This window comes from Bubalus kerabau, chromosome 1, assembly GCF_029407905.1.
Source record: "Bubalus kerabau isolate K-KA32 ecotype Philippines breed swamp buffalo chromosome 1, PCC_UOA_SB_1v2, whole genome shotgun sequence".
In the NCBI taxonomy this organism is placed as follows: Eukaryota; Metazoa; Chordata; class Mammalia; order Artiodactyla; family Bovidae; genus Bubalus; species Bubalus kerabau.
The window spans coordinates 39759342-39780183 of NC_073624.1; the positions used below are offsets into that span (position 1 = coordinate 39759342).

Consider the following 20842-nt stretch of genomic DNA (forward strand, 5'->3'; position numbering starts at 1 on the left):
CCAGGGTTGGGAGCCTGGTGGGTTGCCGTCTATGGGGTCGCACAGAGTCGAACATGACTGAAGCGACTTAGCAGCAGCATATTTTGAGTATGTCTGTCAGAAAAGCATCACAGCAGCTGGTAAGGCTGCCATGGTATTTCATACTTTCAGCTTAATAAGCTGACCTAATGGCTACATTTATCCAAGTTAAAGTCTGGATGAAATTAGGAAAATATTTTCAGAGCTATACTCAAAGATGAGATCTTTTTTCTCCATTATCTTTTTATTTATTTGGTAGTTGACATTTCTAGCAACTTATTTACACATAAATACATGAGAAATACCTTTTAAAAGTTTGTTAGTATATTCCATTATTCTGTATCTTAGAGCAAAGTTATTTATTCTCTCTTGTTTTTAAACTGGTCAGATATTCCTGCCTTCACTTTCTGAGTAACAACAGCTGCGTATAATTGAATGCAACTTATGAGAAGAGCAAGACTTTCCCAGGTGTTCACACTGTCACTGTGCCTGGGTTTTAAACGAGTTATTATCGCAACAGGGATTCCTCTATTATGCTTGATTAGGACTGTAAAATAAAGTGCTTTGCCAGACTCAGAAAACTGATTCCTTTGTGAACTGAAAAGTAATACTTTTTCATCCTTTATTTTCATTAGAAGGATTAATATAAAAAGTACACAACCATTTTAAAAGTTCCTGGTATAAATGTGTATGTGCAAAGCATGCACCACTAGCCTGTGGAAAACACTGGTTTATTTTCGAATATTGACATCACAGGATAGTCCTAAGTGTTTTTCCAGCCATTCTAACGCGCGCGGGACAGTTAGAGTTATTGGCGGGACAGTTAACCACCCCTGCTTTTAAAAGAACTAAACATTATAATTTAGTTAAGCACATAAATGACTGTCTGAATCCAGATTTTCTTTTATTACCAGGATTCCATTCACATGCAATTTTAGTTTCTTTCCAAGGCATTCTACTTAGAAGCAGTGGCACCAGAGCCACTTACTATTAATCATCATTATTATTGTTGTTATTTTTAGAACTTCAAGTTTGCAGAAGTCTAGCAGCCTGGGCAATCTGAAGAAAGAGTCATCAGACGGGGTTGGTCCTGTGTTTTTTCTGTCTGTTACCCTGAGGCAAAATATTTAGGGATCTTCATCTTGTCCCATTTGTGGTTTCAATAATGGAAAAGTATTAGATACTGCAGTTAATGATAAATATTAAGGAATATGAGTGTAAAGGGTTGAAAGTAGTACATAAAGTCAAATGTGGAGACATTAATATTGTAGAAAGTAAGTAAAGATGAGATTTTGTAGCCCTGAAATAGATGTAAATTTATTTTAATTTGTTGAATTATATATGAGAAATTCTAAATCGATTAATTCCTATAACAATGTTTAACTACTGTTGTTGTTTTGAACAGGAAAAGGAGTCTATTCCAAAGCCTTCAGAAGTAAGTTTTATGTCCAGATTACAATGTAGAAATGTTCGAGAGTTCTAATACATGCATCAGACTTCTTAATACATAATGCATAAGATTGCTTAATACATAAGACTACATAAATGTCTCCAATAAAGCAAAATTCTCAGAACCTGAAAAACATGCCAAATGAATGAAGTTCAACACAAAAGGTCACATATTATATGATCCCATTTATGTAAAATACCAGAATAAGTAAATCCATTGAGATAGAACCCAAATTGGTGGTTGCCAGGGTGGAGGAGAGAGGATGGGGAGAAACTGCATAGTGAATAAGGGGTTTTACTTTAGAATGATGGAAATGTTTTAGAACTAGGTAGAGGTGTTGGTTGCACAACACTATGAATGTGCTAAATGCCACTGCATTGCTCACTTTAAAATAGTTACTTTTGACTTCGCTGGTCCAGTGATTGAGACTCCACACTTCCAATGCAGGAGTCATGGGGTTTGATCCCTGGTTGGGAAATCAAGATCCCACAAGCCATGTGGCGCAGCCAAAAATTAAAATAGTTACTTTTATGTTATATGACTTTCATGTCAGTAATAACAAAATAAAGGCGAAGCTCCGAACTCTTGGTTATGCTACTTGATGACAGTAACAACCAAACCTGGGTCTCCTTACACTTCACAAAAAGCCCCTCTTAGAAAGATCACCAGCTGTTTATATTATATAACCAGTGTCTATCCACAGCAGACATTCTGGTATTTTTAAGGCATCGTCAACATGGGTTCTGGCTCTTCTTTCTTCTGTTTTTCAAATGTTAACCTTGCACAGGTCACAGTCTGGTAAGCACACTCTCTCCAGATGCAGTCTCTCGACTGTTGGCTCTTACTGCCTTGAGTCATGAGTAGGTGTAACTGACAAAGCACAGAAAGTAGATCAGTCACAATTCAAGTCATTGTTCTTTTTGTCTTGCTAATTCAGTAAATGGTGTGACATAGAGCATTGAGACGTAGATAACAGAATCACTGAATTGTGGCATCTGTACATGTTTAGTTACTATGAATGGTAGAAATGTAGAGAAAAATATCCACCTTAAAAGCTTGTTTCTCTCTGTTGCCCTTCTCTCTTGCCTTTCTCTTGTCCTTCTCTCTATTTCTGCAGAAAAGAGAGAGAGGACGAGAGATGTTCAAGAAATGAGAACATGCAGACAAAAGAATCTTTGGATAATACTAAAACAGTATAATTACCAATTTAAATAAGCAGAAAGCTCAAAATTAAGTTACAGGCAGACCTCGGAGATATTATAGGTTCAGGCCCAGGCCGCCACAATAAAGCAAATATTGCAGTAAAGTGAGTCACACAACCGTTTTGGTTTCCCAGTGCATATAAAAGCTATATTTACACTGTACTACCATAATCTATTACATCTGCAGTAGCATGATATGAACAAAAACCACGTACATACCTTCATTAAAAGGTGCTGGAAAATGCTAACCATGATCTGAACCTTCAGCAGGCTGTCACCTTTTACAATAGTAACATCAAAGGTCACTGATCACAGATTTCCCTAACAAATATAATATTAATGGAAAAGTTTGAAAGATTGTGAGAATTACCAAAATGTGTCATGGGGACATAAAGTGAGCACATGCTGTTGGAAAAATAGCACTAATGCAAGGCTGCCACACACTTGCAGTTTGTTAAAAACGCAATATCGGCAAGGCACAATAAAGGGAGATGCAATAAAATGAGGTATACCTATATTTAAAGTCACAGTTAAAATTCTTGATAAGGATTTTGAAATATTGTGAGGATCTGAAGTGGCTTCTGAATCAATCGAGATAAATTTAATTTCAGTGTATTTAGTTTTAATGGTTAATCATATTTGAATGTATCACAATCATTGAAAACTGGTAATCCATGTTTGGTAACTTGCAGGTGAGATATGAATATAACCCAGAATCCCATTTCAAAATTAGATATCTTAAATAGTTGCTGATTGTGCTTCATTTTATCATTAATTCTTTGAGAGGAAATATTTAAACTAACTGGAGTAGAAAGTTCTTATACTGCTGGTATAGAAGTTCAGGACTAATGCCTACTTTATAGAATAATTACATTATATTGGCATTTTATTGTTGTAATTATAAAGACTGTGAACTATGTCATAACCAGGTCTTTGTCATGATTGTTAGGAAAGTAGGAAATCTACTGCTACTCCAGTGATGTAATGTATTATCTCTGTGTCTTTGAGGGAATGAGGCAAATAAAATTAAAATAAAATTTGAGAATGTCTATATCTATCCTAAATACTTAAAGCCCTAAACACATGGATTAAGATTGGTGATGACCATGTTTTTGTTGTTGTTCCTTAAGTAAAAATCAGAATTGACTTTTTAAACTTCTAACAGGACATTTGACATTCATAATGAATGTGTTAGTTCAGTAGTCCTTTTTTAACTAAAGTCACGTGTGTCACGTATTTGGTACTGCCATGTACCAGTAATTATGCATGTTCATGCTGTGTTACATTCATCGCTATTTCTCTCTCAGGATAAAGCTCCGGTAGAGAGCAGTCCCTTTGGGACCCTCCCTCCCAAAGCTCCAGGACATGATGCCTCCGGGGATGACAATCCCTTTGGCACTCGGAAAGCCAGATCTTCCTTTGGTCGTGGTTTTTTTAAAATCAAAAGTAACAAGAGGACAGCAAGTGCGCCAAACTTGGGTATGTGTGGCCAAAATGCCATTTCCTAATTCTTCCAGAGTCAGGAAAAGATCAGTCTCTTCCCTTATTCATCTATCTGTACATTTCTTTTTCTCAGAAATGAAGGTGAATGACTTGGGGGGAAAAGTTAACAAAAAATGCTTCCACAGGCTTAATTCAGAGGTAAAGATAGCTTGGTGTGGACTCTCTCACTCTGCTCCCTGTTCTGGGTGTAAACTTAGAGGAAAAACCAAAACGCGTGGCTCTCTCTGACATCATTACAAACAGCTTCCCATCTACTCTGAAAGCGGATAAATTCACCCCATATTGACGCTGCTAATAGAGTCTGTGTGTAACATCGGAAGCACAGTGTGGCACCCCCTCTCCCTGTGCATTTTGTGAGTAGGAGTTTGATCTGTGTTTCATTTTGTCATTCCCCTGTGTTTTCTCCATTGGGCTGCGTGTGATTGTGTGCGTTGTTGGGATTTCTGAAGATCGTAAACGAAGTGCCAGTGCACCCACCTTAGGTACCGTACCCCTGCATGCCTGCCTTTGCCAGCGCTGTGCTCCCAACCCAGCTAATCCCTGCTCTTGGCATCTTGATCTCTAGACAGCGAGCTGGCAGCATCAGAAAATGGAGTCCTCTACTCCAGAGGATTCCTTCCACCTTCTGCTCACCAGGACTCTCTGTAGAGCCTCCTCTTCTAAGCCTAAATGCTGCTGTAACCCATGCTAATGGCACCTTGCAAGCAGCTCTGTGAGGACCTAGATGTGCCCAGCGGCCGGCAAAGTGCAGGGCAGGAGTTTCCTGGCGTCATAAGTCCAGCTCCTTCACCCCAAAGTACATCACATCACACTAACTCCCAGGGCCTTGCAGCTCCTCCTCGATGGTAACATTTCCCCAGACTCCAGAAAGAAATGTTTTTAGCTGAATAGGTCTGTGGAAGACACCAAAAACGATCATTTTAGACTTACTTCTCTTAGAGGAACATCCTTCTGACATATTACTTTGAAGATGGAGGTGACATTTAGTTACAACAATATCTGAGGAATCACCCCCAAAGCGATTTTAGGAGAGGGAAAGCTCAGTTTTCCTTTTTAAAGAATACAGTGGTAGGGAGGTTATCCTCAAAATAAATAAAAACAGGATGCTTTTAAAATGAGGGAGAGCTGGGCAGCATTTTCAGAGACCCCAGTACTTCTATCATGGCTGTAGGGTTTGAATGGATAGATTCCTTTGGATTTTCCCAGTAGGTCCTATTATCTTGTATAGGTATCCACATATTAATATGGGTCAACAAAAGTGACTTCTCTCTCTTCATAGCCTTAAATGTCCAGCATATACACAGGATGAATGAAAACGATCTATCCAGACAACTGTTCTCAAATGTGTTTGCATCTTTCTTAGGAGAAATGTATTGTTGATATTGAGAGGCCAATCAATGCTGCTTACCATAACCTGTAATCACAGCTCTGCTTCATAGACAAGTCAGCCTCTGCAACTTTTAGATCTTGCTGAAACACTGTCCCTGTGATTTTTGTATAACTTTTACTTTGCTCTGTAAAAGTGCATATTCTCACATCGAGGAATCAGCATCCTTGTGTTTGCTAGTGTGAGATCGACAGCTAAACAAATGGGGAGAGTTGATGCTGGGAAGTCTGAGGATAGAGATTTGGGTGTTATTCTATTAAAGCAAAATCAACAGGCACTAGTTTCATATCAAAAGAAAAAAATTTTTAATAAGAAAAATTTATGACTATCCAATTCATTCTTTTCTTAGTTCTTGGAACATAACAGGTTATAATTAAGAATAAATTTCTTAAGAATTCCCAGAATTTGGTAACCAATTTGGTTTAAATGCCAAAGGGGAGAAGGGAATGAAAAGAAAATGACAAAGAGGTTAGACTGGAGTAACAGGGAGAAAGTTGCCTGGTATTAATGAAATATGAAATAAGAAAATGTAAAAGAAGACTCTCAGGAAAATTGGGTGGATTTGTTAAGTCCCAGGTACTCTTGGCACATCAAATTGGGAATATCCACTGACATTCAGATACTGAAGCTGGGGAGAGAGATTATTAGGCTCAGAGATTCTGATACCAGTTGCTCTGTTCATGAAATGAGCAAAGCCATCATTTCATGCTGAGCATAGAGTGAGTGAATCTGTCAAAAGATCCTGCAGAAGGAACCCAGGAGAGAATCTTGGAGTGAAAGAGGAAGAGAAAACAGCGCTACAGCAAGGAAACTTTCAGATGACAGATCTAGGAGCGTGTCATGTCAGGAAGCTAAAGGAGATGATGGCTTTGTAGGAAGTAGTCAACAGTACCAAGTGCTGCAGTAATTTCGAGAATGATTTCATTATGGATTCAAATCAGTTAAGGAAAGAGTATGGTAATGCTATTTTACCTTTGATCTCAAAGAAGATGTAATCCCCATGTTAATAAACTTGATACACAACAAAGTAGATGGTAGAGTAGGATGTAGATTTGTGTTCCATTTTTAATATTTGCAGGGTGCTCTTTCTAAGTCACTGGTTTATAGATCAACAGAAGAAGAATTCTTAACAGTTGCTTAAACCGAGGAGGTTAACATCTAGGCGTGTTCATCCCATATATTAAAATTCATCAAGTGTGTATTCTGTTCTTGGAATAGCTGAAACGGAGAAGGAGACACCAGAGCACCTAGATCTGGCTGGTGTATCTTCTCGGCCGAAAAATTCACAGGGAAGTAGTCCCTTCCAGATGTCTCCACCATCTCCAGATTCCAAAAAGAAATCCCGGGGTATTATGAGACTCTTCGGAAAGTAAGTAACAGAGCTTTGTCCTATATGTGGCTCAAATGTAGGGATGATTGGGAAACTGGCTAAAAATGGTTATAGGGCTTTTGTGATCCTTTTACAGAGGGAAGATTGTGACTTGGGATTCATTAACTCATTGAGTCTCAACGTTTAAATCCAAATGTCTTTTCTAACCATACATACATAAGCATCAGTTTAAAATGTTCAAATTAAAGTCAAAGGTGTCTTCAGGTCTAATGTGCTATGTCTTCTTTACAGACTTAGGAGAAGTCAGTCCACTACATTCAACCCAGATGACATGTCTGAGTCTGAATTCAAAAGAGGAGGGACAAGGGCAACTGCGGGGCCCCGATTGGGTTGGTCTCGTGATTTGGGACAGTCTAACAGGTAGGAGCAGCCACATGAATGGACATTTGCATCACCTCCCAAGCATCAAGTCTTGTGAGCATCTGCAGTGTTGTTATTGACCCTGGGTTAGACAGCTGAATCCATTGCTTACTGCTGCACCTTTGGAAGCCTCTGTCATCTTTAGAGCAGTGCTGTTTGGCTGTGGTTAATGAGGAACTATACAGAAGGTGAGGGCTCTGTGAGCTAGGTGAGTAACCTGAGCTGAAATGTCAGCAACATCTGTACTAGAATGGCTCTTGGATTTAAATTTTACATAAAAAATAAGTATAGGAACTCTAAAGCGTAGCTCTGGAAAGATGGGAAAGTGTAGTGGTTAAGAATAGCTTCTGCAGACTTGTGGTTGCCAAGGGGAAGAGGAGATGGGGGAGGGATGGAGTGGAAGTTTAGGATTAGTGGATGCAAACTATTATATATATGATAAACAACAAGGTCCTACGGTATAGCACAGGGAACCATATTCGAAAGCCTATAATAAACTGTAATGGAAATTAATATGAAAAAGAATATATATATATATTTATGTATCTGAATTACTTCACACCAGAAACTAACACAGCATTGTAACTCAACTATAATTAAGGGGGGGAAAAAAAGAGAATAGGTTCTAGAGATAGACTGCTTAGACCTGATTTCTGACTTCACCACTTCTTATAAGCTGAGTGACCTTAACCAATTACTTTCATGCTCTCTGCCTCTGTTTCCCATAGTATGAATTAGTACTCACCCCAAAAAGATGATTGTGATGATTGAATGAGTTAATATGCTTTAAGTATCTGGCAAAAAAATAACTGTTCAGTATACATTAACAGGGCTTCCCTGGTAGCTTAGTCGGTAAAGAATCTGCCTGCAGCACAGGAGACATGGGTTTGATCCCTGGGTCAGGAAGATCCCGTGGAGAAGGAAATGACAACCCACTCCAATATTCTTACCTGGGAATTCATGGATAGAGGAGCCTGACGGGCTACAGTCCGTGGGGTTGCAAGAGTTGGGAACGACTTAGCAACTAAACCACCAAACGTTAACAGTTAATAGATTCTCTGAAAGCACTTAAAAGACATACATTCTATCAGAATTCAGTTTATCAGGACTGTGTAATATTTTATCTGTTAAGACTCTTAAGAACTTTTCCTACACCTTTATCCCAGTTTAGGGCTGGTTTGGAACTGCTGCACATTCTTGCTAAACATCAAAGGGTGTGGTTGGCAAACATATAGCACAAGTCATGATACTAAATCTTTAAAAAGAGAATAGGCTTAAAACCTTTCACACATGGTCCCTCCCACCCAGGCAGAACAGTGGGCACCGGTTTCATCAAGGAGGAGACTCGTTGGCCCTCTTCAAACACAGAACAGTCTCGTTTGCCATATGTTCTCTTGTACACAGTAGAGGAGCTCTTTGTGCTGTTCTGAAAAGAAATTTTCTTGTTCATTGCCCCACTGTTTTTTTCCAAACAAGAATGCTATTTGTAAAAATAGCATAAGAAGCTAATACAATATTGTAAATCAACTAGATTCCAGATTAAAAATTAACTTAAAAATAACAAAAGAAAGCAAACATTTACTTTGATTGCACTATCTCATGCTCAGGAATGGCATATTGCCCTCTTCTCATTGAATACCACGTGGAGAGAAATTGTAGTTCTAAAGTTAATTCAAGTTAGACTTGAGTTTCCTTCAGTCTGATCTAGTGTTCTCTGAAGACTCAACCTCTAAACAACACTGGTTGATACTAGTATAATACCTTGATCAGTGCGTTTAACTCAGTCTCCTTCCATAGAACATGGTCTTGTTAAATCATGTTGAATCTTTTGTGGCTTTGTTTGACACAAGGGAGCATGCATCTCCCTTATGAGGAAGTATCATTTCCTTCACCAAATACATCCTAAAAATTAGACTTTTCATAATCAGATGGGAATCTCTGTATCTATTAAACATGCAGTTGTTCCACCTTCGTGATAAATTACAGGATTGGCTTTGAACTGTTTTTTCATATAATCGTTCATTTTCCCGTAGTGACTTGGATATGCCATTTGCCAAGTGGACCAAGGATCAGGTTTGCAGTTGGCTGGTGGAACAGGGTTTGGGGTCCTACCTGAATTCTGGCAAGCACTGGATTGCATCTGGCCAGACACTTTTGCAGGCTTCTCAACAAGACCTAGAGAAGGTGAATGCCTCTATTTTGTTTATGCAGTGGAGACAGAAAATGTGAACATAGGCTTGTTTTATTTTCCAGAAAGGGAAGTGAGTAGGGCTAGTAAGTACTCTGCAAAAAGCTTGAGTTCCTGCTTTGTGCTTAGTTTATCTCATGGACTTAAAAAGGGAGGACCTGGTCTTAATGATTCCTTTAAGACACTTAAGCCACTGGGCATTTTAATGAAATAATAATTATAGAGCCATAATCATAAAGTTTCAGTTCATATTCTCAAAACCATTCTGTGGCTTTATCATTGGTCCATCTTCTCAATGTAATATGTGCAATTCAATTGTACTTTGCACAAGGGAGAAAAGCCCTACATTTTATGCCTAGTTATTTAACATTTCTTCCCAATTATTTAACATCTGGTGCAAAATAAGAGTGGGCTTCCCAGGTGGCGTTAGTGGTAAAGAACCCGTCTGCTAATGCATGTTAGATATAAGAGATGTGGGTTTGATCCCTGGATTGGGAAGATGCCCTGGAGGAGGGCATGGCAACCCACTCCAGTGTTCTTGCCTGGAGAATCCCCTGGACAGAGGACCTGGTGGGCAGTAGTCCATAGGATCGCAAAGAGTCGGACACAACCGAAGCGGCTTAGCACACAAGCACGAAATGAGAGTAGAATTGGTGTTATGCATCCTACAGTTCCAATCTTGCAAAGGAAGGAGCCTAGTGGGACTATCTAACATACCGCTAAATCAACTGCAGTGGTCTTGGCTTTCCAGGAGCCTTTTGTTCAGCAACATTTTATAGCCGGGGTTAGTATTCTGATTTAATGTAATTACTGAGTCTTCAATACTAGCTTGATTTTGGAGGTATTGGCATCCTTTGCCAATGGCCGCCAGCCTATGTTGACAGAGCTGTAATGCCAGTGTTTCTGTTTACTATTTCAGGAGCTTGGAATCAAGCATTCCCTTCATCGAAAGAAACTCCAACTGGCACTGCAAGCCCTGGGATCTGAAGAAGAAACCAATCATGGAAAGCTGGATTTCAACTGGGTCACTAGTAAGAGGTTTTCAGTTCATGAATGAGTGTGTATAAAATTATACACACACCCCCCCACACACACACACATACATAGCTGCTCTTTCTTTTTCATCACAAGAACCGATGTTCTGTGGCTCCTTAACGGAACTCATTTCTATCCGTAGGATGGTTGGATGATATTGGCCTCCCCCAGTACAAGACCCAGTTTGATGAAGGACGGGTAGATGGTCGAATGCTTCATTACATGACTGTTGTAAGTGACTCAGTCCTGGGGTTTGGGGAGGCTAAAGTTACCTTTCTCTGAAAAACACAGAAATCGAGTAAGCAAAATACAGTGTTTTCACAATGGTTCCACCAGATTTTGAAGGTATTGCTTTAACTTGAGGAGAGGGGCAGGCAGAGTTTTCTAAGTTGATGTTATGGGATTTGGTGATTGTAATAGGCTTGGGAAATTCTGAAACCCTGACTTAAGCTACATAAAACTTTATATATATTCAACAATGTAGACATTGGTGTGTACACTTCTGAATGGGTGCATTTTATGATATAGAATAACATCTCATAAAAAGATTTAAAACTGAAAGTAGAGTTTTGCAACCCTGGCAGTTTCTAAGTGGTGCACTTCTATTAGTAGTGACCACTAGAAAGGCTGCCCTTCTGACAGTACCGTGGGAACTGTCTTTTCCCTTCCTTCCCCTTTTGAGAACTATTTCCTGAAACCCCCTAGACCTTCTCACTTCAGCCCAGTTCTGCTGGAGTGAAGAGGAGACAGGTAAAGGTAGGGCTTCACTCAGATTCCTTCCTTACTGTTGTAAGGCTATTTCTAGCCTTCTGTCCAATGCATAGAAAAACTTTTCCCCATTTTACAACAGCAGGGAGAGATGGGTTGCAGGAGAACTTGTTCTAGACTTCATGGTACTAGGAGTGTCCTGCCTAAGATACTTTTTTTTAAATGGCTTTTTTGTGGTCTAGGATACGGATCCAACTACCACAAGTATCTTTTTTTTTTAAGACAGTGGAAACTGTTAAATTAATTTTATTGACTTGGACCTTGCTGTTTATCTGGTGAAAGCTGTTAAAAATTGCTCTAATTACTTTTGAACAAAATTTTTAAATTAAATATGAAAGTCTTGTAGTATATTTTTCTCTTAATTTGTATAAGAATCATATACCCATATTAACTTTCCTTTATTTTTATATAATAGCTTTATTTTTTAATTGGAATATAATTGCTTTACAATGTTGCACAGTTTCTACTGTGTAACACTGTGAATCAGCTGTAAGTATACAGGTATCCCCTCTGTCCAAACCTCCCTCTCCCACCTGCATCCTACCCCTCTAGGTCATCACAGAGCACTGAGCTGAGCTCCCTGTATTATATAGCAGCTTCCTGCTAGCTTTCTATTTTACACATTGCAGTGTACATATATCAATGATATTCTCTCAATTCAGACAAGTACCTTTTTAAAATAAGTGGAAAGTTTCAAAGAGCTGATTTATTTAGGAATTTTTCAGTATCGAAGAAAGTTGGGTTCCAGCTCATTTTCTTCTCCATCACTGAAACAGAAGTTTGAACCACGGTGGGTACATCATGTAAAATAACACCAGCGTGTGGCTTGTTGCACACTTACTTTGTGCCAGGCACTCTGTTAAACTCTTTACTCATAATTAATGCTCAGGTCTCAGCAGTACTTGAGGTAGCACTCTGTTATCCCAGCTTTTAGATGAGGAAACAAAAGAACTGAGAAATTGGGTAACAACCATGTTGCCACTGTTAGAAAGTAGTAGAAAGAGTGCATTTGTGGCTGTTGGCCTGCCTATTTAGGTATGAGGATGTTCATACTGAGAACAGTGGGAATGTGAGCTGTGAGAATTTGCTCACCGGAGAATGTGACCAAATTCAGACTGAAAATCACAAAAGGCAAACATAATTTTTATGTCTATGAAAAAATAAATTACCTTAGAAGATTTGACCACAGAAATCCTAAGTCATAAAAAAATCTGTTTGTCTGTAGTGTCCTGTATTGAATCCTGGATCAGAAAAAGGGACAAGTAGAAAAACCGGATAAGTCTGAGTGAAGCCTGGGTTTAATTGAATTTCATTATTGTCTGTGTTAATTTCCTAGTTTTGCTGACTATCATGGTTATATAGAGAATGACATATAGAGTTAACATTAGAGCAAGCTGAGCAAAGGGTGTGTGGGACTCTGTACTATCTTTGGCAACTTTTCTGTAAATCTAAAATCACTTAAAAATAAAGGATTTTTTTTAAATCCTCCCCTCAAAAAAGTGTGTTTTGATTTAAAAGAAAATGGTCCCTACTTTTAAAATCCCTTAAACTAAAATAATTAACGTTTTATTTACATTGTAAACATTATGCATTTTGATTTTTCTCTTCAATCTGACAGACTTCAGTTGGTTGAGAATAGCCCATGTGGAAATGTTTTGAATAGGTGTCTCAATCTTAGATTAAAATATGGTAAATGCCCTTTCTAACTTACCATCAAGCACTGCTTTTAAGAAGTCAGTCTAATAACACTAAGATATAAATCAACTATACTCCAATATAAAATAAAAGTTACATTTGAAAAAAAAGAACTTAATCTAGGAAAAAGCTCAGGAAATTATTTTTGCTTGGATCTAAGCTGTCTTATTATTTTATTTTAAAAATATCTCTGTAATAGGTTATTTTTCCTATATAGGAAATGTGTTCTTGAAGTTATGGTTGCCGGGGGGAAGGATGAGGGGAAGGGACAGGGAGTTTGGGATGGACATGTACACACTGCTGTACTTAAAATGGATAACCAACAAAGACCTACTATAAAGCACATGGAATTCTGCTCTATGTTATGGTGGCTGGGATAGGAGAGGAGTTCGGGGAAGAATGGATACATGCATATGTATGGCTGAGTCCCTTTGCTGTCCAACTGAAATTATCACAACATTTTAATTGGCTATACCCCAATACAAAAAAAAGGTTTTCTTAAAAAAAGAAAAGAAATGTGTTTTCTGTAAGGTATGCTAAAGTGGATATTTTCCTTATTTATTTTCTGGGTGTGTTTGAAAGTAGACTGGTACTTACCTTGACATTGCCTCCCCGTATCACCTTCTTGTAAAATACTTTGTTTTGGCGTGTTTGAGAAGTACTCTATAGCCACAGACTGGTGAAAATTATTCCTTAAAGGAATTGCTTGGCAATATATGTTGGTACTTACAATGTCTTCATTTCTCTTCTCTCTCTACCTCTCACCAAAAGCTTTGCATTGATTAAGATAGCTTTTCCCAAACTGTTCACATTGTCTGCTGGATAAAGCACAGTAATCTAGAACCAGAGATTTCTTGATGCTGGGGGATGGTATAACAGGAACAGTCTGGTTTCCCTCCAAACTGCGATGTGCCTCAGCTCAGAGAACCAGCCCTCAGTCATCAGTGAAGATCACTTGGACTCAGTTATTTGCTTTATCAAATCATGTCAAAGCGGGTCACTTTTCAGAGTGGCTTAGCTACTGCTTTTCACACTGTGTGTTTCAGAGCTGTTTGGGCCTAACATCTTCCCTCAGTAGACGAGAGATAAACAGGTAGAAATCAGCTTCAGTTGGAACAATGTGAATTTTGGTTCTCTTCTATTAATATATTGGGGTCCTGGAGAAAATTTTGTTCAGAACAGGAAAAAGGGTTCTGTTACCAAATAAAAACTGAAAAACCTGACAGGCCTTCGAGGCCTATTGGAAGGGCCCTTCTCCTTTTACTTGAGTTTTCTGAGATCCTCCTGAGAAGGTGCTCCTGCCATCTCAGTTTTTTGTTTTGTTTTGCAGGATGACTTACTGTCTTTGAAGGTCGTGAGTGTGCTCCACCATCTCAGTATCAAAAGGGCCATCCAGGTCCTAAGGATCAATAACTTTGAGCCAAACTGTCTACGGAGGCGACCCTCTGACGAGGTAGCACCTGAGGCTGAGGTTTCTGCAGCCCGTCCTTTCCATGTGTGTGACAGTCTGAGTGGAGAAACTAAGACCTATTTTTTTCTTCTCGGCACCTACATAGAAGGGAAACTTCTGGCTCCCTCAGAGCCTCAAATCCAGCCTCATTTACTTCTTAGGCTTTGTGTTTCTGTATTCCTTCCTTTGGCCTTCTCTGGTGGCTCAGTCAGTAAAGAATCTTCCTGCGGTGCAGGAGACCCAGGTTCAATCCCTGGGTTGGGAAGATCCCCTAGAGGAGGAAATGGCAACCCACTCCAGTATTCTTGCCTGGAGAATTCCATGGACAGAGGGGCCTGGTGGGCTACGGTTCATGGGGTCGCAAAGAGTTGGACACAACTGAGTACACACGCATTCCTTCCTTTCCCCCACGACGGGTCTACCTGTGTAACTGAGCTGTGTTTTAGTTGTACTTCCTCCTTTCTTGGGTACATTTTATATTTCTAACTCCTTAAGCCACAGAGTTAAGTATCACTGCTTTACTAGTATGTAAAAAACTTAAAACTCTGGGACATACATTCATTAAAAGAGAGTTCAAGTTAGCAAACAACCTTTTCACCTTTACGATAAACTCTTCTCCATGAGGCAGATTCTTTACTTTTTACTTTATTAAAATACTGAGTTTATTTCACATTATATTCTTATCTCCCCACCATTTCCATTTGTCTGACCATCAGTACTACCATATCCTATCATAACATGGCATACATACTTAAAACCTGGAGTTCCATCTTTACAAACTAAATTGGCATTTTAGATGACACATTGTTGGCAATGGAACCTAGACAACATTTATCAGATACGACAGAGAAAGTTCTCACCCTTATAAAAAGGACAGCTAGATACCAGCTGTTGCAGACATGAAATAAGATGGAAAATTTTAACAAAATGTTTAAACTATGTTCTTAAAGAGACTTCCTCCCCTGAGGTAGGCTCTTTAGAATTGGCAGGCAGGTTTAATATTTGGAACCCCGTAGTCAGTGACTAAAGCTCTGGGTGGTTGTTTGTCCCCATAGAACAGCATCACCCCATCAGAAGTTCAGCAGTGGACCAATCACCGAGTGATGGAGTGGCTGCGCTCCGTGGACCTAGCGGAATATGCCCCCAACCTCAGAGGCAGTGGTGTCCATGGTGGGCTCATGGTAAAACTCTGCTTTCATTTAAAATTGACTCCTTATCATTTTGTTTCCATTAGTCTAATGAGTAGGAGATTATCAGTTGCTTGTCATAATCCTGAAGTCATCTAACTGAACCTTTCTGCACCATTTCTAGTGAATCTTTACTTTCAGAGTATTCTTCCCCATATTTTAAAATTAATATCACCATATAATCTAGATTGAATTTAAACTGATTTCTCTTTTACTGTCTTCACTAATGTTGGATAACATCTGGCCATCGGCTTGCATACGATCATGTTTTAAAACCCTTGGAGGGATACTGCATTGCTGCATCTTGATGTTACCCACTCCAGTGTTCTTGCCTGGAGAATCCCATGGACCGGGGGAGCCTGGTGGGTTGCCATCTTATGGGGTCGCACAGAGTCGGACACGACTGAAGCGACTTAGCAGCAGCAGCAGCAGCACCTTGATATTGCATAAGGAGTCGATTCCCAAAGGTGCCACTTCATAGGTAGAAGCCCCAACTTTGTAATGCTTGGGTGTCAGGACCAGCCCTGCTTCTCACTAGCTTAGGCAAAACAAAGAAAAGATACTTGAATTGAAGATCAAAGTCCACAGTTTGTCTATCCTCACCAGGCTGTCGAGAGAGTCATTGGAGATAACTAAATGAAAGAGCTTTACAGACTATAAAGCACGATCCAGGCATGTGTGATCCCTGGTGCCTTCAACAATCTTAATTTTTCCTGTAGGTTCTAGAACCTCGTTTTAACGTAGAAACAATGGCTCAGTTACTGAACATCCCACCAAGTAAGACCCTGTTGCGAAGACATCTGGCCACTCACTTCAACCTTCTGATTGGTGCAGAAGCCCAGCACCAGAAGCGGGACGCCATGGAGTTACCAGATTATGTGCTTCTAACCGCGACAGCCAAAGTGAAGGTTGGTTCAAGCTCCTACCATTTTATAATTGCCTATAGCAAAGACTCAGTCTTGGCTGTTACCTGGCTATCCCATTTTCTTAGGTTTTCTAAGTTTTGTGAATGGGTTGAAGGTAAATGATTCTTTAAGAGTAGTTAGGAAAATGCATTTTTGAAGGCTTCCTTCTGGAGGGATCTTTGCTCAAATCATTTATTTTATTAGAGTTAACAGGAGTGAAGAACATGATGCTGGCATCTACCATTGATTTTTTTGCCAATGCGGAAAGTCCATGTCTTGGGCCCAATATTGATTGCCGTTATCCTATGGATAAATCAAGCATAAGAGGAGGATTTTTTTTTTCTCATAAATAACCAGACTTGCAAGTTAGGAAAGGATACTCAAGCAATGATTCAAGGTAGACCAGCACAGAGTAGATATCTTCAGATTTACCTGGATTCATGGATCATACCAAGTTTAGATCACTTTTTATTTTTTAAATCACTCTTCTGTGAACTCTTCTGAGTCTGTTGTATCAATTAAATTAATGTGAAGATAGGGTTTATCAGTTCCTCCACAAACATGGCTCCTCCACAAACCCCTTTTAAAAGAAAAAAAAAAAAAAAAAAAAACACTCCCCCTAGCCACTCAATACTTTCTCTTTAGCTCCCTTTCTCCCTTAAAAAAATGTGTCAGATTTGAAACCTCTGAAAGAGTCTGTTCTATATAAATTCTCAACATCAGCATCTCCTTTAAATACAGTCTCAGGTACTATCCAGTGAAAAGATGGATTTTTTTCTTCTCTCAAAGTTTTCTCCCTGAAAATGAGGGCTGCTTTTAGCAGTTACTGGTATGGATAATCATAGCCTCACTCAAAAAGAAAATACAGTAATGGGTCTTTCCTCTTTTTGACCTTGCAAAATTGGATTCAGCCCTGAGAAATCTCATTGCATTAAGGTCAGTCACAATTAAGGCTCTTGGCTTTTCACAGTGACTACCCAGCTAGTGATGATAACAAGCTTAATTTTCAGAGATTCATAATGAGGATCATTTGTCATATTTGGGTGTTAACCATATGCCTGAGATGTCTTTGTTTTTCTTATACCCAGTCATCGAATTGCTTTTCTTGGTAGTGTGAATACTTAAAATTATATGTGTTACTGGTCCTTTGTCATGTGAATTTTATCAAGTCCCTGGTTGTTTTTGTTTGTGTTTCTTTTTAAAGCCAAAGAAGCTTACCTTCAGCAATTTTGGGAACCTGAGAAAGAAGAAACAGGAAGATGGGGAGGAATATGTTTGTCCGATGGAGTTGGGACAGGCATCAGGAGGGACATCTAAGAAAGGATTTAAGCCTGGTTTGGATGTACGCCTGTATGATGAGGATGACCTGGACCGATTAGAGCAGGTAAACATGACACCATTGGCGTGTTTCAAAGTTTTTTCACTATTTGAAAACTTTGTGTGCTCTCTACTAACTAAAGATGTTTTCTTTAAATACCTAATAATAAAGATAATAGTCTATTAAGATAATAACAAGCACTTACAGATTGTTTGCTACATCCCAGGTACTATCCTAAGCACATTACATGTATTAATATTCAGGGTATCCTAAAACATAGGGAGCATTGTTATTCCCATTTTAGAGATAAGGACACTGAAGCACAAAATGGTTAAGTAACTTAAGACAGAAGAGCTGGTAGAACTGCTGGGATTCCAGCCTGCCAGGCTGGCTTCAAAGCTTGTACTATTTACCTATGTTATGCCTATCTCAGTATTAAGGAAATCTACGTACCAAAACAAGTCAGGAATGGGCACCTCTTACTCCTTAGCCTTTTCAGTATCAGGTCATGGATCTGAGTATTGCTTTCAAATGAATATTCTTTGGTGCCATTGTCAACATCAGAGCTTTGGGCTCAATGTGCCAGCAAAGTGTTTTTCTTCTCGTTTTTAATGTCCAGTTGCGGTCGTAGGAGGAGATGGCTTTGGAAATATTCTGTTGCTCCCACCCCATTCCGTGCCACTTGCACTGTTTCTTCTTAGACTTGTATTCATTTTGCTGCATTGTTTTTGAAATTGTGCAAATGAGTCTGTCATGTCGTGGTGTGTTCATTGCAGATGGAAGACTCAGAAGGGACAGTGAGACAGATAGGTGCATTCTCTGAGGGCATCAACAACCTAACTGTAAGTTGTAAAACGAATTTCAAATATTCTAAAAATAAGCTTGACAATCACCCGAAAGGGGACTGCCTGTGTAGTGGAAAGCTCAAGGTGCCTGGTGTGTATGACCCCCACCTCCTTGTCTTCCAGCACATGTTAAAGGAAGATGACATGTTTAAAGATTTTGCTGCCCGTTCCCCCAGTGCCAGCATCACCGATGAAGACTCGAACGTCTGACCATAGCACCTGGATGAGAGCAGGGAGCCCTTCATCTTTGTTCCACTCTATTCCTCGGACACTCACAGTATCTACAGCAAGCCACAGGCTGTGTGTTGTTTATCGTTCCCACTTCTCATGTGGAAGTGGAGGTGGAAAGCAGGGATTAGGTGCTGATTCTAAAGTTGCCATGACAATTGAGACACTGGTGAATGAGAGTATAATTGTTTCTCCTCTATTTAATGTAAAAAAAAAAAAAATCTGTGATATATTATATTTAAAGTGTTGCATTTAATATGAGTATTTTACCATAGTCTTTCCATCCACATTCACAGCATGGGGGATTTGGGAAGCAGTGACTAGTATGTGAATGATTTTTTGTCACGTCAATGTGATAGCACTGCGGCCCTGGAAGCAGGATGTTACATGCTTTCGAAATCAAATGGTGGAATTTCTTAGGCGTTCAGTGTGCCCACTATATGCCAGCCACACCTCCACTTGCCTCTTTTTGTCCTATTTTTATATATTTTTCTAAATATATGTATATACTTAGTACATAGAAAATAGAACTTTTATTTTGTAACATAAGGAAGATGGTAAAAGGATCACGTTAAAAAAATACAGTGATCAAAATTTTTGTATACCAGCTGTTTCTTGGAGAGGTCCAAAGGATATTTCTGTCCTCCAACTGAACTCTAATGATGTTGATCATTCAGACTAAATTAACATATGTGAAATACCCCTTCTTTGATGACACCTCACAAAATTATTGACTAGCTTTTTAAAAATTTCAGCCTTAGTCTTGGATCCTCTTAACTCATAAGGAAGAACCTGAGGGACATTTTAAGTGCTATTAACCTGAGTGTATTCAAGAAACTCCCCCCAAATTTGTAGAAATTATTCCTGAAGAAACCAAAACAAAACCCTTTACAGTATTAAGCCTCTTATCTTCCTCTTTGCTAAACATATCATTGCATCAAAATACTAACAGTCTGCCTAATGTTAATAATTGCACATTTCTCAGACTATCAGCAAATGGATTTTTTTTTTAAAGCTGATTACTTGTCTGAACATTTTGTCTCAGACTTCAGTAACTCAAAGACTGCAAAATTAGTTTCATAATGGCTATAGTGTGATGATAAAATGCAGTTCATGTTTTTCTGTAGCACAGGGCCCAAATATTCTTTATCAAGAAAATTGAAAGCTGCAATAAAAACTGTTATTGTGTTTATTATTTTCTAGAGGTATCAGAAAAATATCCAATTTTTTGTTCACTACTATCTCATTACTTATGATAGTCAGTGGTGGTAAAGACAGGTTTTCAAAAATTAGCGTAGGGTGGGCAGTTCAATATATGTCTGAAGACTTGCCTAATAAACTATATTTGAATGTCAGTGGCATGACCTTTCAAGTTAGCCAGTTTCCAAGTTTCTTATCAAGGAACCCTGTGATACTAAATTACTATTTATTCATAATTAAAACGACTCAATGCTAATAATATTTTTGGTTCCTGTACTATTGGTTCATGTACTATTTGGTAACTGTATTGGACTCTTTGTGTATTTGTGTTTTATTTTAATGTGAACATATGCCACCATTTGAAAAACCATTTGTTATTCAATCCTGGTTAAAAATACTAGGAGACTGTTACAGATGCCAAATATTCCTTATTCAGGACAGTGTAACATCACTGATGATATGTGATAAGGTTAAATTTTTTTGATGATATATATTCTTTTTACAAGATATTTACACTGCTGGTATTACCATATGAAAAGAAATAAAGTCAATTGATAACTGCCTCATATTTTTATTGTGGGTTACTTTGTTTTCCTTTACTGGGAATAACCAAGTCGCCTTTATTTTGGATCTAAAGAGTAGTAACACCAACTCTTTACAGCTCACAAGCTCTCAGAAATTTGTTTGAGGGGGGTCTATAACCTGTATCAGGG

The 20842-nt window shown here is 38.8% G+C and overlaps 1 protein-coding gene across 11 annotated transcripts in view; it reads left to right on the forward strand.

Moving 5' to 3' along the window:
- The window catches only part of PPFIBP1 (PPFIA binding protein 1), a 205769-nt gene extending 185074 nt beyond the window's left edge, over positions 1 to 20695 (forward strand). For 8 of the 11 annotated variants that reach the window (XM_055572634.1, XM_055572615.1, XM_055572620.1 and 5 more), the window contains 15 exons: positions 1041 to 1101; positions 1424 to 1453; positions 3978 to 4149; positions 4623 to 4655; positions 6779 to 6929; positions 7182 to 7310; positions 9344 to 9494; positions 10418 to 10529; positions 10676 to 10764; positions 14327 to 14449; positions 15502 to 15627; positions 16353 to 16541; positions 17743 to 17922; positions 18633 to 18698; positions 18825 to 20695. In XM_055572634.1, coding sequence (XP_055428609.1) covers positions 1041 to 1101; positions 1424 to 1453; positions 3978 to 4149; positions 4623 to 4655; positions 6779 to 6929; positions 7182 to 7310; positions 9344 to 9494; positions 10418 to 10529; positions 10676 to 10764; positions 14327 to 14449; positions 15502 to 15627; positions 16353 to 16541; positions 17743 to 17922; positions 18633 to 18698; positions 18825 to 18911 — 1699 coding nt within the window. In that variant the 3' untranslated portion in view covers positions 18912 to 20695. The remainder of the gene's footprint in view (positions 1 to 1040; positions 1102 to 1423; positions 1454 to 3977; positions 4150 to 4622; positions 4656 to 6778; positions 6930 to 7181; positions 7311 to 9343; positions 9495 to 10417; positions 10530 to 10675; positions 10765 to 14326; positions 14450 to 15501; positions 15628 to 16352; positions 16542 to 17742; positions 17923 to 18632; positions 18699 to 18824) is intronic. The other 3 variants (XM_055572644.1, XM_055572667.1, XM_055572668.1) reach the window with 1 other exon arrangement.
- Positions 20696 to 20842: the final 147 nt, after the last annotated feature.